This window comes from Aplysia californica, unplaced genomic scaffold, assembly GCF_000002075.1.
Source record: "Aplysia californica isolate F4 #8 unplaced genomic scaffold, AplCal3.0 scaffold01402, whole genome shotgun sequence".
Lineage (NCBI taxonomy): Eukaryota > Metazoa > Mollusca > Gastropoda > Aplysiida > Aplysiidae > Aplysia > Aplysia californica.
Genome location: NW_004798672.1, coordinates 17,796 through 33,165, shown reverse-complemented (window position 1 = coordinate 33,165; position 15,370 = coordinate 17,796). Strand labels below are relative to the sequence as shown.

The 15,370-nt window shown below is 39.0% G+C and overlaps 1 protein-coding gene across 1 annotated transcript in view; it reads left to right on the top strand.

Moving 5' to 3' along the window:
• LOC101848937 (sushi, von Willebrand factor type A, EGF and pentraxin domain-containing protein 1) overlaps positions 1-15,370 on the top strand; it is a gene marked incomplete at its 5' end in the record, with an annotated part of 78,313 nt that overhangs the window by 58,693 nt on the left and 4,250 nt on the right. Inside the window, 6 exon segments of the mRNA XM_005112775.2 lie at positions 302-481; positions 2,345-2,530; positions 4,088-4,159; positions 6,032-6,223; positions 7,139-7,246; positions 8,411-8,572. Of these exon segments, the coding sequence (XP_005112832.2) occupies positions 302-481; positions 2,345-2,530; positions 4,088-4,159; positions 6,032-6,223; positions 7,139-7,246; positions 8,411-8,572 (900 nt within the window).

Below are 15,370 nucleotides of genomic sequence, written 5' to 3'. Positions count from 1 at the left end.
CTCTCCCTCGATATCTCGTTCTCTCTCTCTCTCTCTCTCTCTCTCTCTCTCTCTCTCTCTCTCTCTCTCTCTCTCTCTCTCTCTGTATAATTATATATGCATGGGAATTTAGATGTATCCAATATAATGTTTTTAACCTGTATCTCATCTAAATTGGACTTACTCCTCTCACCCTAGTGTTTCTTTCTGCCATCTTGAATGCTCTTTCTGTTTTAATCCAAGCACCCCTAATCATCCCATAATTGCAAATCTGCTCTCGTTCTGCCCAAATGGTAACAAAGAAACTATTGATGTTCACCAGCTTGTCCCAGGCTGCGGAGACGCTTCACTCATGAGTCGGTGGAGTGCATCACGAACACCACAACTAACATGGAGATCTGCTGGGTGAATTGCAAAACAGGCTACACCACAAGGTTTCAGAACTACACCTGCGGCATCCTCAGCAACTACACATGGTCTGCCTCACTCCCTGAGTGCACAAGTGAGCAAAGATTTTTTTTTTTTTTGGGGGGGGGATAAAGGAATCGCTTATCAAAGCATCACTGCTCTTTGAGTCTCTGATACTTGACATCAGATGTTTTTCACTTTTTCTTTCTTTGTGAGCACGGGATGCTGTAGAAGTTTTGTTTGTGTTTGTAAATGTACGGGATGCTCTAGAACTTTTTGTGTTTGTGAATATGATACCCTAGAATTTTTCTTTGTGTTTGTGAATATGATGCCTTAGAACTTTTCTTTATACTTTTGAATATGGGATGCTCTAGAACTTTTCTTTCTGTCTGTGAGCACGGGATGCTTTAGAACTAGAACTCTTCAATATGTTTGGTATTTCAACATTATCTTTTTGTCTATAGTCAAGAAACTCTCAGAAAGCATACTTTTATTTATTTATTATATTTAATGTTTAAAAAATGTATTATAATCGATTTCACTGGTAGTTTTGAGTTATGACTCTTTTGCTTATTAATGATAACAGAACTTGTTTTTTGTATTTTCCACAGAAGGGTATATCTGTGTCTTTATAAGTATAGTATGAGTATAAAACCAACACAGGTTTTTGAAAACAAAAGTGTTTAAGAACTTGACAAAAAAGCCAAGTTCTGCGTTCTGGTAGAGTCATATCCCATGTTACCCCATGGCTTTGTGTGGCATTGGTGGTGTAGTGGTTAGGTTGTGGGGCTCACAACTGGAAAGTCATGAGTTCAAACTGCATTAAGGGCCTGATGTTGTGTCCTTGGAAAAGGCAGTTTACATGAGTTTTGCTCGCTTCACCCTGGTGGGAATAAATACCCGGCTATAGACCGCAAAAGATCTTGTTAGTTTGTTAGTCTTTTAACTCTTATAGCGTGTTCTTTTTCCTCAGTCCGAGATAACAAATTCTAGTTCATTTCACGAAATTTTGCTTGACACTTGTGCAGGCCAGTGACCAAACAAACAAAAATTTTTTTTTTTTTAATCTTGATCCAGTAATACAAATTTTCTCTATTTGGGCCCTATAATAAAAGTCGCTCTTTGGATGCATGCACAGGATCACTGAAATAGATGACTTACAATAAACTAGCTTACTGATTGTTCATTTTGAGACAGCGACACCACCCTGCCCCCACATTTCAGTGTAATTTTAAGCTTGTAGATTTCACCCACGGCTGTCTAGATGTCTCCATATGAGTCTTGAAAAGTACTCACCCCATCTCTTGAATTATGTTTCTTTAAAGGATATGTTGATGTTGAGAAAATTAATATGTCAACTTTTTAATGTTTAAGGCATATATTGTAGATCCCCTATTTTTAAATTTTTTTTTAACCCACTTTAGGCTAATATCAAAGTAAAGGTTTTGGAACCGTAGTTTGCAAAGACCTTTATGATTTGGCTTTTAGATTCTGTTGGTCATCCAATTTTTAGACCCTTATGCAAAAATCTGAGAAGATTAAACAGAGCAATTTCATTTAACCTAGTTTTAACCGCGTTCAGAGAAATGTGAACAAGCTATAATTAGCCGCTTGCACTGGATGCTTCCAGGATGTGGAGAAGGTTTCTGACTATTCTGCGGTCTTCTGGGATAATGATTTAAATTCTTAGAACATGCCCTTGAAATGGACGATATGCGCTATACAAATGCTATTTAATATTATTATTATTATTATTATCATCATTATTCTTGTTCTTCTGATTATTATCTTTATTATTATTGTTATCAGTATTATTATTATTATTATTATTATTATTATTATTATTATTATTATTATTATTATTATTATTACCAGTTATTATTGTTAGTATTCTTGTTGTTATTGTTATAATTATTATTATTGTTATTGTTATCAATATTGATATCTCCACCATCAGAGGCTGAGCCGGCAACAACTAAGGTTATGACTCTGTCTGCCCGCATGGACGACATCTCAGATCCTCAGGCAGTGAGTGACGGTGTTCAGAACAATGTTCAGAACACTGTCAGCTGTGGCAACTCTTGCAACCTGAATGTCTCCTACAGCACTGTGACTTCTGGGGGGATAGGCAAGAGGTCTGCAGGTGGGTGTTCAGTAGGTATTTAAATGGAGAACTTACTCTCTCCCTGTACCATCAGGCACAAGAGGCAGAGGGAAGTCGACGCCACACTTGAAAGGTGGTTTGACAGATATTTGATCTGACTGATGGCTGTTTACCTTGCGTGGACCCAGGTTGAATGAATATACAGTCAAACCTGTGAAAAACGGCCACCAATTGTCATGGAGAAAAGTGGTTGTATAACACAGGTGGCCATCTTAGGCAGGACTGATCAAAATAAAGAAAGCTAACCATTCTCGTCGGAAGTTCAAACCAGGGCTGATATAAGGATTAGGAGTAGGGCAAATTCAAAGGGTTTTTGTTTTCTTTTGAAAGGGGGGGGGGGTGAAGGGGTGTAAGAAGGATTTGTTGTTGTTGCTGTTTAGTTGGTTTGTCTTTTGGTTTGCTTTCTTTTTTTTTGCTGATTTTGTGCAAGGGTGAAATAAATGAAATATTATGTAAGTAAGATGATGAAGACCGAGTGCCATAGTAAAACAAACACTGGGTCACCACCGCTCGGAGAACAAACGATGCTTCTGTCGCAAGTTATGACATTAACATCCATTGTTACTTTGTTACGTTACAGATTAGGTAAACAAAACAGGGACCAGTCTCCTCACATACGATTTGTGCATGAGTTGTGGATGGGGCTTATAGGTTATGACGGATCATGCTTCCCTCACCAGCAGTTGAAAATTTATTGTTATGCATACCCATTGGTCAATTTGGGGAAACATTCATTGGAGGGACTAACAATAGTGACATTTGAATGAATTATGATGGCCCATCCACAGAGTGAGGGGCCGATTCCAAGTTTATGACAAAGCGTCGGGCAATCAGTGACCACTCCTGGCCGCCTGAGGGAGGTAAATTAGACAGTGGATTGATAAAATAAGGTGGCCGCGGCCACATTGGACAGGTGACCATTTTACACAGTTAAATTATATAGAAAAAATGCAAAGGGGGAAATGGAAAGTGACCATTTGTACCGGTGGCAGTATTATATAGGTGGCCGTCATGGCAGGTTCAACTGTATAGTGGGAATGACTCAGAGATAGAGAGAGAGAAAGAGAGAGGGGGGAAGGGAGATTAGAAAGAGAGAGAGGGGGAAGAGAGATTAGAAAGAGAGATCAGATAGAGAGAGTGTATGGGAGAAAAAGAGAGAGAAAGAGACAAACAGATACACAAACAGACGGACAGACAGCCAGACTGAGACACAGACAGAGAGGCAGTGAATACTTTTTTCGTCTCAGATTATGCTATTAACAATCGTAATTACAATAAGTGGTAAAAGAACACTCTTCACAAAATGTGAGCAATTCTGGAAGATAACAATAAGAAAGAAAATGCTTTTTTTTCCAAAAAAAGTGTTTGGAATTATTTTGGCGGATACATGGTTAGAGTTGCACACAGAGGAAAAAAATGTATAAATATATATATGAATATATATATAATCAATATATTGTTATATTTATATAATTCTATAATGAGAATCCTGAGCACATGTAACAGAAACCTAGTAATTTTCCTAACCTTTTCCAGGTGCTGTGACCTTCTCTATAGTGTTGAATGTTACGTCTCCTTCAAGTGGCATAGACATGGAAAATGCAACAGGTGATTTTTGTTGTGTTTTTTTAAAGACTGTTTAGCACATTAGTTTAAATTCTTGTAGGTAGCGTTTGTTATTCATGTCTTTTCACATACACTCATCCTCTTGATATATAACCTTTTCATATTTTGTGAGTGGCTTTACTGTTGGGGCAGTCAAGACCCCACTACGCCGGGGCCATTTTTTGGTGCTAAATCTAAAAATTACAAAAACATCATTAAATGGGTCATTAAATTGAAACTAGCAAACCTATTTCGATATTTCTTCATCTAATGAATGAACTTCCGGTATAAGAGACCTGTTTTCGGCAATTGACGAAAAGTGATTTGATGTCGAGGTCGTAAAGGAATGTCCCCGAGCCGCTGTCAGCGACTGAACGGCACAGTAGTTCCAACCGCGAGCCGAAGGGAAAGGCTTGCCGGTGATAAAGAGTTAATATACCATACGGTAGAGCATTTTATTTCATATTGTGCATCTTTTATAGGAATATAATGTATGTCATGTTCTTAGAGAATATATTGTCATTAGCATACATCATGCTGATGATAATAATAATAATATTAATAATAATTATAACAATAATTAATATAATAATAAAAACAATAATGATCATAATAATGATGACGATAAAAATAGATTGCATTTATTACAGTGCTCGATCCCATACAATACAAGCTCTCAGTGCTTTACATCGATGAGATGATTACTGAGAGTAAAACTTCATACACACAAGAAACGCAGTTCAACCACATGAGTAAGAACTTTCTCAGCCATACATTAATTATATACACACAAGGACAGCAGCAAAAACAGGATATTTCCTCACTTGCTAACAACTCCAAGGGACAAGGAATTCCAAATTTTAGGGGCAACAAAAGAAAAACTTCTCTCACATAAAGATCTTAATTTCATTCTAGGGACTCTGAATTTTTTTGTGTCAGTGGATGGCCATAACTGACGGGATGGACCTCAAGCATCAGCATTGTTAAAGAATGGATGTGTTGCTAGAAGACATGTCACCTCTTTAACTCACTTGAGCCTATTCCTGTGTATTTATGGGAAGCTCCGCTGGCCTGGTGGCTTAATCCTGTAGTGTATTTATGGGATGCCCTTTATCAATCAATATCTCTGATGTTTTCGGTTACAAGCAACAGGAAATGATGTGCCAACAGTTATCCCACTTTTTTCATGTCATTAAAAATTTTGTGAAGTTATGTGCAATACTTTTTGAGCTGTAACGGACCAAGTCTGTCATCCTTGCATTGCGATAGATGATTTTATTATAAATTGGGAGCAAAAAAAATGCGGAACCCCTAGACATTGTTGCCATTGCAAAATATTGATTTTAAAAAAGCTCTTAAGACAAATTAGATGCAATTTTCTTTTTCTGTGAGAGCATTTCTTTCTTTCTCTTTTTTCATTTTTCTTGTTATGTTAGCTTTCACAGTCTCTTTGTGGTTAATGCTTCAATATACCCCAAAAGTGTCAGGCTGCAATATTTGTTGGGTGAAAAATAGCTCAAGCTCACATGAGTTAAGGGTGTACTTTTTACATCTTACAACCTCAACTTTTTCATAGTCTGGTTGCTCTGTTAGATTGTGAGACAATGGCGCTTGAAAAAAGAGTTTATTCTGAGACCCCTCTCACTTTCTCTACTGTAAAGAATTTTCCATAACTTCAAAGGAGGAATTTTTGTTGTTGTTACGAATGTCTCAGAATGAGAATTTGTATAAAACAGGGAATGTCATGTAAAAAAAAGACCAAGTGCATATTATTTATTATGAAATCGGAAAACGTTCTTACACAATTTCTTTTCATTTTCTTATGTAGATTCCTTTGCCAGTTATGCATATTGTGTGCTTGTTTTTTAAATTCAGATGCAGAGATTGAGAATGAGCAGGAGTCTGTCTACCAATTTGAGGATGCAGCGCAGGCACTTGTGAACAATTCAGAGCAACTGTTCACAGTGACTGTGGGTGGACAAACATACAAGGGAGATAAAGATACACTGGCCTTAGCAGTGGACTTTGGCTGTCCATCTGGAACTGTGCAGGAGGAAGGCCTTTGTGGTACTAGTCGTAGAACTAGTTTTACACTGCGAATAAAAGCAAGAGCTTATGCTGAAAGTCATGCTGTAAATGTCACATTAGAAAGTCACTTTTTGTGCTCTGCATAATATGAAAGAATGCAAAAGACGTTTTATCGAAGGAAAAATGGAGGAAATTTATATATTGTTTACTACCTTTTACTTTCATGAAGCTCATTTTGGTAGACTTAACCCTCTCCATATGTCGAGTTTTACTATCGTATCCATACGACGTGGGGTACTCTGTGCCACCACTTTCCAAAAAGGAAATTTACTCGTTAATCCGATCCGTACGCTTTCCATAGCAGTCTGTCAAAATGATTTTTTGAGAAATACGGAAAGTTTCAAAGAGACCTTCGCACTAGAAGTCTTTTAAAATGTAAAGAATACAACCGAGGGGGTACAAAATGACCCTAGGGCGTGTGGATAGGGTTAAGGACTTCCGTGTACTCTGTTATCAAAAGTCCCACCGATTTATACCATTTCTGAAAAATTCAAAAAGACTCAATAAGAAAGTAAAAATAACTATTGAGTGAGAAACATCAAAGCCTAAAGATAGGATGATTTCCCTTGTCTTGTATGCTAAAGTTTTAGTTTGATTTCCATTTTGATGTATGCATTCTCAGTATACAAGTCCCTGAATTTATCCACAAGCAAAGCTGCTCTAGCAGGAACATTTGAGATGAGTAATAATCAGTCATCCTGACAGTTTAAGCATTTACTGTCAACTGCCCTTGAAATTTAGTGAGGCAAAGTGAGAAGAACTGTTCTTAATTTGTTACTGAAAAAAAAGAACTTTAATTTGTACTTTAATGTTCTCAGCTGAGTAAAAAAAAAGGTTTCTTGTGTTCTCTGCTTTTAAAAAAGTATCCATTTTTATATATATATGTATTCTCAGCTGAATGTGCTGCTGGAACTTATGCTGTTGATGATGAATGTGAGTTCTGTGACATCGGCTATTACCAGAATGAGACTAGACAGACGGAGTGCATACCTTGTCCTTCTGGTAGGTTTTATTGTAAATTACCTTTGTCCCGATAAACAACACGCCCCACATCTGAACACAAGGAGGAACATCGCTCATTTCACTGTTGAAGACAAAGTTTAAAATTTACTTGATTCGTACAATTTCAATATAACAGATTTTGAATCTTTCATCAATTTTCCAGTAAAATTATGTTCCAAGCTATTCTGGTGCAAATAAAAATCTTGTGTGGTGTACGTATAATGGTCCACACGATTTCTGTAATCAGCTGATTGTATGATGTTCATTGTATGGGAAGACAGCACCATGGCACTTGGTGTTGGACGTACGGTGTACGAGAGCTGTGTCAAAGGGGTCAAGAACTCCGCTGTCTCTTTTTCCTACAAAAACTTTGCACCCGACTGCTATTAAGCAGGTTTGATAGCTTTTATCCTATGGCCAGGTGTAACATCTATGTTCTGATTAAGCTGACCATATAGATATATATAGAGAGATGTTCAAATAAATCATAGACATCTTGTGGACTTCATTTTGTGTGCATCACAACATGAAAAGGTGTTTAGTTATCCCTGTTTTGCTTCAAGTTTGAAATGCACTGAATAATGTTTTCCCTGCCTAAAGGTATTCTGTATAAAACCAGCTCTCTACTTGAATGCCCGGTTTTGTAAGTTAAAAAAAAAATTTTAATCACTGTGTAGGTCCTCTATATGGTCAAAAAAGCATGCTCACATCTCTGTAAAGTACACACTGAAATTTTTAAGACAAGCATAAGAGAAGAAACTTCCGTACGAGGTGCCCATTGGGGGATCGGGTTGGGTCAGGTCGGTTTGCTAGCCAGATTGAGGGCACAAAGCGGCTATCGTGGCACAAGGCGATCGCGCCTGACTCGTCGCCTCAAAAACAAAAGCATTTCATATCGTCTCTGGAGCACATGCATTGGTGTCTGTGAAAGAAAACCTCTAATTGGTAGTGCAAAGTGTGTGCATGTCGCTGCTTTTCATAGAGTTTGTTGTTCAATGCACTTTGACAATCCATGTATTGGCCATGTATTGGCCAACCTGAAGTTATATTTAGTTATTGATGTTTTACAATTCAACTCTTGTTTTAGTTCATTGCACTCCTCGACTTCTTCAATAACACTTTTGTTTTTTGGGTTTTTTTCACACGTCTTGTTGTCGTTCACAGGAAAATCCACTGCGGACGTAGGTTCTCAGTCCTTTGATGACTGTGTGAATAGTACGTCTTTAGGCTCTGCAGAAAGTGGTGGATCATCCTCCAGTACACCAGGACCTAGTGGCTCATCTTCTGGTGGTGCTGAAGGTAAGGAAGGCCCCAAGAAAGGTGCAGGTCAGTGTCAGATACAGGAGTGTTCATGAAGCATGTATACTTGCTTCAAGGAAACTGACCATTTCAAAAACATATCTAGAACCTAAGCTCTGACTACAGTGAGTCTTCAATATAAAGAGGTCATCAGGACTGACCCATGGTCCTTAATGAGTCTGAGGTCTTGTTGGATCCATAGTCGGTATTGTAGTAATGACAAAGAGAGAATGACACATGGGTGGCATAATTGAGCAGTTGCTTTCCTCTTTCCTTCTCGAAGACGGCAACCATGATTCCCATCACATGTCCATATTTCTGGCCCTGTCTCTTTTGCTTGCTATTATTTTTTGGTTCCCAATTGCTCATTGAGGGTGTACAGTGGGCCCCACTTATAACAGTCACAATTATAACAGAATTCTGGCTATAGCAGTCTTATAATAAATCCCTGGGTCCGGTTTCTTATATTGTACCGTATAGTAAAAGTGTTCTTTTATAGCAGGCATTTAGACAGACGTCTGCACTGGCTTTAGCATTGGTCCAAACATTGACAAAATCCCATTGAAAATAATGACAATAATAATAATAATAAATATAATAATAGCATAATGATAAATTTCACGTACAGCACATTTCCACAAAGTAAATTTATGCATAACATTATTATACTTAACAATAATAGAAAGAACAAGAACACCATACATTTCTAATAGTGATAATTTCTCTCTTTCTCTCATCTTTTCTCCCCCCCCCCTCCCCCACCTCTCTCTCTCTCTCTCTCTCTCTCTCTCTCTCTCTCTCTCTCTCTCTCTCACACACACACACACACACACACACACACACACACACACACACACACACACACGCGCGCGCGCGCGCACACACATACACAATATACAACCACTTAATACAGAACAGCAGAAAAAAATCTACACTGAAAGATACTGAAATATAACAATATCCAACATTGTGAATTGCACCTGTGTGACCCACAGTAGGCCGTAGAAGTTGATTTCGTACATATGTTAAGATGGGTTCTTCAGTGTGTACAAGGGATGGGATAGAGAGTGAAAGCTTTGGTGTTGATACAAATCCTGTCTATAACTTAATCTGGCTTTGGTCTGGCGCCACATCGTCACATTTTCTCACGGTGGAGTGGCAGAGATTTGTAACGGGATAAAATGATTCAATAAAGTAATAATAATAATGATAAATGGCATTTGTATAGCGCATAACCCCATTCTGCAGCAAGCTCTATGTGCTTTACACGGGATATAATTATTACTCCAGCAGACCATAGAACACTCGGAACCATTCTCAGCTTCCTGGGAGGCATACAATGCAAGCAGCTGAAACAAAGAGCAAGCACTCAAACACGAACAAAATGACAAGATCTTTCACTATTTATAAAAGAATTTAAGGCTCTGGCACTCTATCTACTGCAGATCTATGTGTATTTTTTTCCTAATTGTGGTAACTTTGATAACAAATATGCATAAAGCACACTGAGCTTGCTGTAGACTTTGCAGAGCGTGGATTTGGATTACATATAAATGCAATTATTATTGTTACCCATGCATCCCAAATTATGTCGAGCCAGCCTCTATGAGACTAATAATAACAGATACTAGAAAAAGGAAAATGAAGATAAAAAAAGATAAGTGCTGGGACCAAATACTACTTGATTTTTCTTAAATACTGCAACTGATAGTTTTATTTCGCGCGTAGCCGGTTATAGGATGACAAAAAATGTGCAGCACAATGTAGGTGACTGGTTCTCTGCACTAAGCAAGTTCGTGCATGACGCTTCCGCACATAGCCATGACATGAGGTGTCATGTAGCCGGTCAGGCGCAGCTCTTTGTGCCACTGTTTGTCGTCATAAGAAGTATAGGCCTAGATCTACATTTTCGACGGCGAGTTATATTATTTAAACATTTAAACTAATAGAACTTTCTTAATGAAAGCTGACTGGTTCAAACTGGGTTCAGATCTTAACCTGGTTGATTCATACTTAAAATGCTCTAGATTAGAATGTCCAGTTCGGTACTTTCACTGACCTTTTATCAGTAAATTAATTAACCCTGGTTACTGGGATGTGTGTGTTCAAACTTAATTACCTGTCGATTCATGATGGAGACTTTGATAGATTTAACATCCTAGCAGCTCTCTCGCCTAATATTGTACATTATGTGACCAATACTACGAGGGCTCTCCCACGGAAAACTGGAAAAGGTCCGTAAAATCAACAATCTTTGTCCTATTATAATAAAAATGTAACACATCATACATCAAAATGTGCTTTATTTCTCAATGTAATCACCATCCATCTGGACGTATTTTTCCCATCGCTGGATCAGGGAGAAGATACCCTCCCTGAAGAATTTTACGCCAAGGGATTTCAACCAATCTTTCACGGCTTCCACGAGGTCTTCGTCGTCGGTGAATCGCTGTCCAGAAATATGGCGCTTCATTGGTCCAAAAAGATGATAATCTGACAAAGCCAAGTCAGGATTATGAAGGGTGTTTGACAGAACTTCCCAGCTGAACCTTTGGATCCAGTCTTTCGTGGCGTTTGCGGTGTGTGGCGTTGCGTTGTCATGCTGCAAAATGACCCCGCTGGACAACCGGCCTGGTTTTTTCCGCGCACAACCTCTCTCAACCTTATCAAGAGTCTGGCAGTATCTGTTAGCATTAACAGTTTGTCCTGGTTCCAGAATGTCAAAAAGCAGAACACCCTTAGCACCCCAGAAAACCGTGGCTATGAGTCTTCACCGATGGCAGAACTTTAAACTTTTTCGGGGGAGGTGAAGACGTGTGCTTCCTTACCATTGAATCCCTCTTCGTCTCAGGGGTCATGTGGTGTATCCAAGTATCATCACCTGTAATAATGCTTCTCTGGAATGCTTCATCGTATTGTTGGAGGTCTCTAGATGCATTCTTGTGACAGCTTGGCGACAACGATTCAACAAAGTCTGAGTCATTTCAATACGTTGCGTCCTGTGGTCAGCTGTCAGCTCTTTTGAGACCCATCGAGCAGACACCTTTTGATAGTGCAGCTCATCAAACATTATCCTAAGGACAGTCGACTTTGAAATGTTTAACGACTCGGAAATTTCGCGAATTTTTAGGCGCCTGTCTGTTTAAATGAGTTTGTTAACGCGACTCTTGTTGTCCTCAGTCTTGGCAGAAAAACAAGGTCCTGCATGAATTTGTCATTGATATCCGTATGCCCGGCTTTGAATTTACTACACCACTCATTCCTGAGACTTTGCCATTACTTTCTCCCCGTAAACTTACTTTATTTCAGTGGGTATTTCTATAGGTTTAAGACCTTTTGTGGTCAGAAACCGAATGAGAGACCTCACTTCTGTCCTTGACCAATTTTCCAAGGGGGTAGCCATCTTTGGAGAACTGCTGTGTTCGTTTGGTTTGTGCGATGCTCATGGTGCTCAATCAGGAAATTTCTTAATGAGTGTTTTACAAATATGAGTTTACAGAATGTGAAAATATTGAATAGTTTTCAAAATACAGCTAAATTCCGGTTTTCCGTGGGACAGCCCTCGTAGGAGTAGGAGAAGTAGTCGATCCAGTGTCTGAAGGCCAATACTGTGAACATGTGCTATGTTTAAGGTTTAATGCCCCTATCAACACCATTAGGTTATTCAAGTGGAGGGGGGGGGGGAGACTTTTTCTGCACTTGTGGAAATTTAGCTGTACTACGTGAAATATCCCAATGTGCAGGTCATCAATTGATTGACTAGAATTGTTGGTAAGAAGACCTCTCTGTGTTTACAAAAATATCAAACAAAACCCCAAACCGACCCAAATTAAGTTGTTTAAAAAGCTATGACAAGACTTTTTTTTGTATTTGTCTGAGAAAACCTCCCGTTTTATTTGATATCCTCCAAGGGCAGGGCTTTGGTATGGCACATGTTGGTCTCAGGGTGCTAATCTGGATCAGGAGATTAGGTTCTGGGTTTGATTCTTGGCTGAATTATAATAACATTTAAAATTTGGTCACTTTGCATCTTATTGTCTGGGGCATGATTGAAAGAATATAGTAACCAGTGTCATTTGATTTCACCTAGGTGGGGTTCATTTCCTCCTGTGCATTATCTTTCATCATTTCTCACGCTTGAGTTACTACATTATAATAAATAATGAAACAGTGTAAGCTACATAGACGAAAAAATCACATTTGAATTCAACGATTGTGAGTCTCTACTTTCCCTATCAGCATTGTTTGGTGCTAGTCAGTTGACAGAGCATGGTAAAATGGATGGTAGTCAACTGGCATGACCTCTTACATCGTTTGGAGATGTCAGTATTTCTCCTTTTTTCATTTTCCTGGAGCTATTGTAGACAGGTGTCGGGTCAACCAGCTCCCACTTTGGTTGGTTTTACCTCTTGGGAGAATTTGGTACTTGTAGGGCTCACCTCCGTGACTCATCAGGATACACCTCTTGTCCATCATTGAAGAGTCCCCAGCTTTCCTGCTGGGTTGGAAATGGTCGGAAATGCTCGTGTAATCCTGAAATTCATTAGTGTTGCAGAGATTTCACATGGTAGGGATTGGGTTTGAGCGTGATGACTGTGTTTTATGGACGTACTGTGCTGACACATAAGTAGGGGAGTTCTTCAACCTCCCCTCGATACAATTGAGCTTGGAAACCCACGTTTATTTGTAAGATGCTCCTTTTCTGGTATTCTTTGTTCAATTTCAAACTTGTTTCTAGCAACAACAAAAAAGAAGTGGCTTTGCCAAAGTTGAATAGCGGTTTTGGTATGTCCAATCATCACCGTATGGAGGTACTTTTGGCAGCCAGGATTCATTTTTAAAAGTTGAAACTCCCCGTGGTTGTGCCACTGACTGAAGTATCTTTAGGTCATTCCCAAAGGGGGGACATTTCTCGTTCTAGTGCACAATAGAATTGTAAATGGCTGATCTAACAATGTCATGCTCATACTGTGCCTGAACTACAACAGGGAACAGCTGCTTTTTCTTTCCTAATCCTTGCTGTCGTCATTTTCCTCTACTTCTATTGTATGTTTGTCACACTCTTGTGACCCGCTATTTCTGGGGTGCCTTGATAGTCGAAGCAGACTTTGTGCTGCTGAAGCTAGAAAGGTGAGCAGAGTAAGTCTGATTCCCTGTAAGGTCTTCTCTGTTGACATCCACCCCTTAGCGTTCGTATGACCTTATGCAGGTGCGAGTGCTGTAAAGCCTCTACTTAAACAAAAAAAGTTGAAGGTGTACAATGCAAATTCGTTAGTCATGAGACAACTTCTGTCTCTGCCAGATGAAGTTCATCACATCATTCTAAGCAAGGTTGTAGAACGTGAAATGAAGCGCACCACCATTTTAATCTTGTAATACAGAGAAGACACATCGTTATGACACTCACAAGGACAGAACAAAGCCAAGTTGAGCTCATAAAAAATTTGCTTCACCAGAGGGAGCGCTGCTCCTTTTATGTATATTCTGACATGTAGAGCAATTATACGTCAGCGAAACTTTGGAAAGGGGCCTCAAGATACAGCTCAGTTGAGCCATACAGTTATGTGATGATAGGTGTGATAACTTGTTGAAGAATCTCTCAACACAGTGGATACATCGGCCACATATGTGCATTCATGTTTGACTGCTCGTTCATCGCTGAGTTCCTTACACATCAAGTTCCTAAGTCCGATGGTTGACATAGAGAACTGTCAGCAAACTCTTCTCCGTAAACTGTCAGCTACGTTGTTGAAAATACCTGAATGCGCTTTATTTTCTGAACCTTTGGTCTCTTCAGACCCTCTTGATTCAGACACAGAAAGCACTTCCCCCAATCATATTTTCTTTTTTTTAATGAATTACAAATGTCCGCTTCAGTACCCATGTGAGTCTCCATACTGCTTTTAATTAAAAAATCGATTTTTTCCCTTATTACTGAATTCGTCACAATGGTTTCTCTATTATTCTGACAAGAGCATCTTTTGGGATTTGTTTTGCTATCCTAGCTTTTGTTATTCCAGCCTTTTGGTCTCATTTCATCTCCAGTTGTGCTAGCCAATCTGTTACTTTCGAGAAGGCAGTGCCCCATCAGGATCATTTTTACCGTTTCCTTCTTCCATTCCTCTTCTACTTCTACTCACCTCTTGTCCATAATCTTGTCTCAAGAATTCATTCCTTCTGCATACATCAAACCGCATTCCGCCGTCTTCCAATCCTATGTCCATAAAAAATCCCCATGATTGCTGTCTACAGCTGTAGGAATCTCTAGCAATAGTATAAAAAAAATTCTCAAACTCAGGGTAGGTCTTAAGAAAGCCATTGATAATTTCTGAAAGTGAAATGTTCAAAACACCAGGGTGAAGCGGAGTCGATGATGATAGCCATGGGCAATATTGTGGCTTCATGATAGAGGTGAATAGTGGATAATTTGCTGGAGTGCACTTACCATCGTCCGCGGTTTTCTCTGATGTCTTTGCCAGACTCAGCTTTACCTGGCATCTCCCTCGAGATGAGGGATCCATCATGTCATGTATCTTCATGCAGACTCAGGCCAAAATGTCAAGGAAGCAGTATTTGAAACGGACTAGCATTAATTATAGAAGAACAGCATTAACATGAATGAACTATTCTGTAAACCTGACAAAGATAGTCAGTTCATATTTTGGGAAGTTTTTTTTTCATTCGATGACTTGTTTTTGGTCCTTTGTTTACCAATCGTGAATCATAGACGACGCTGGGGGAGGTTATTGCCTGGAACCACTCTCTCTGCTAAATCATATCTCTGGCACAATAATACCAAGACAAGATATTTGAATCTATAGATAA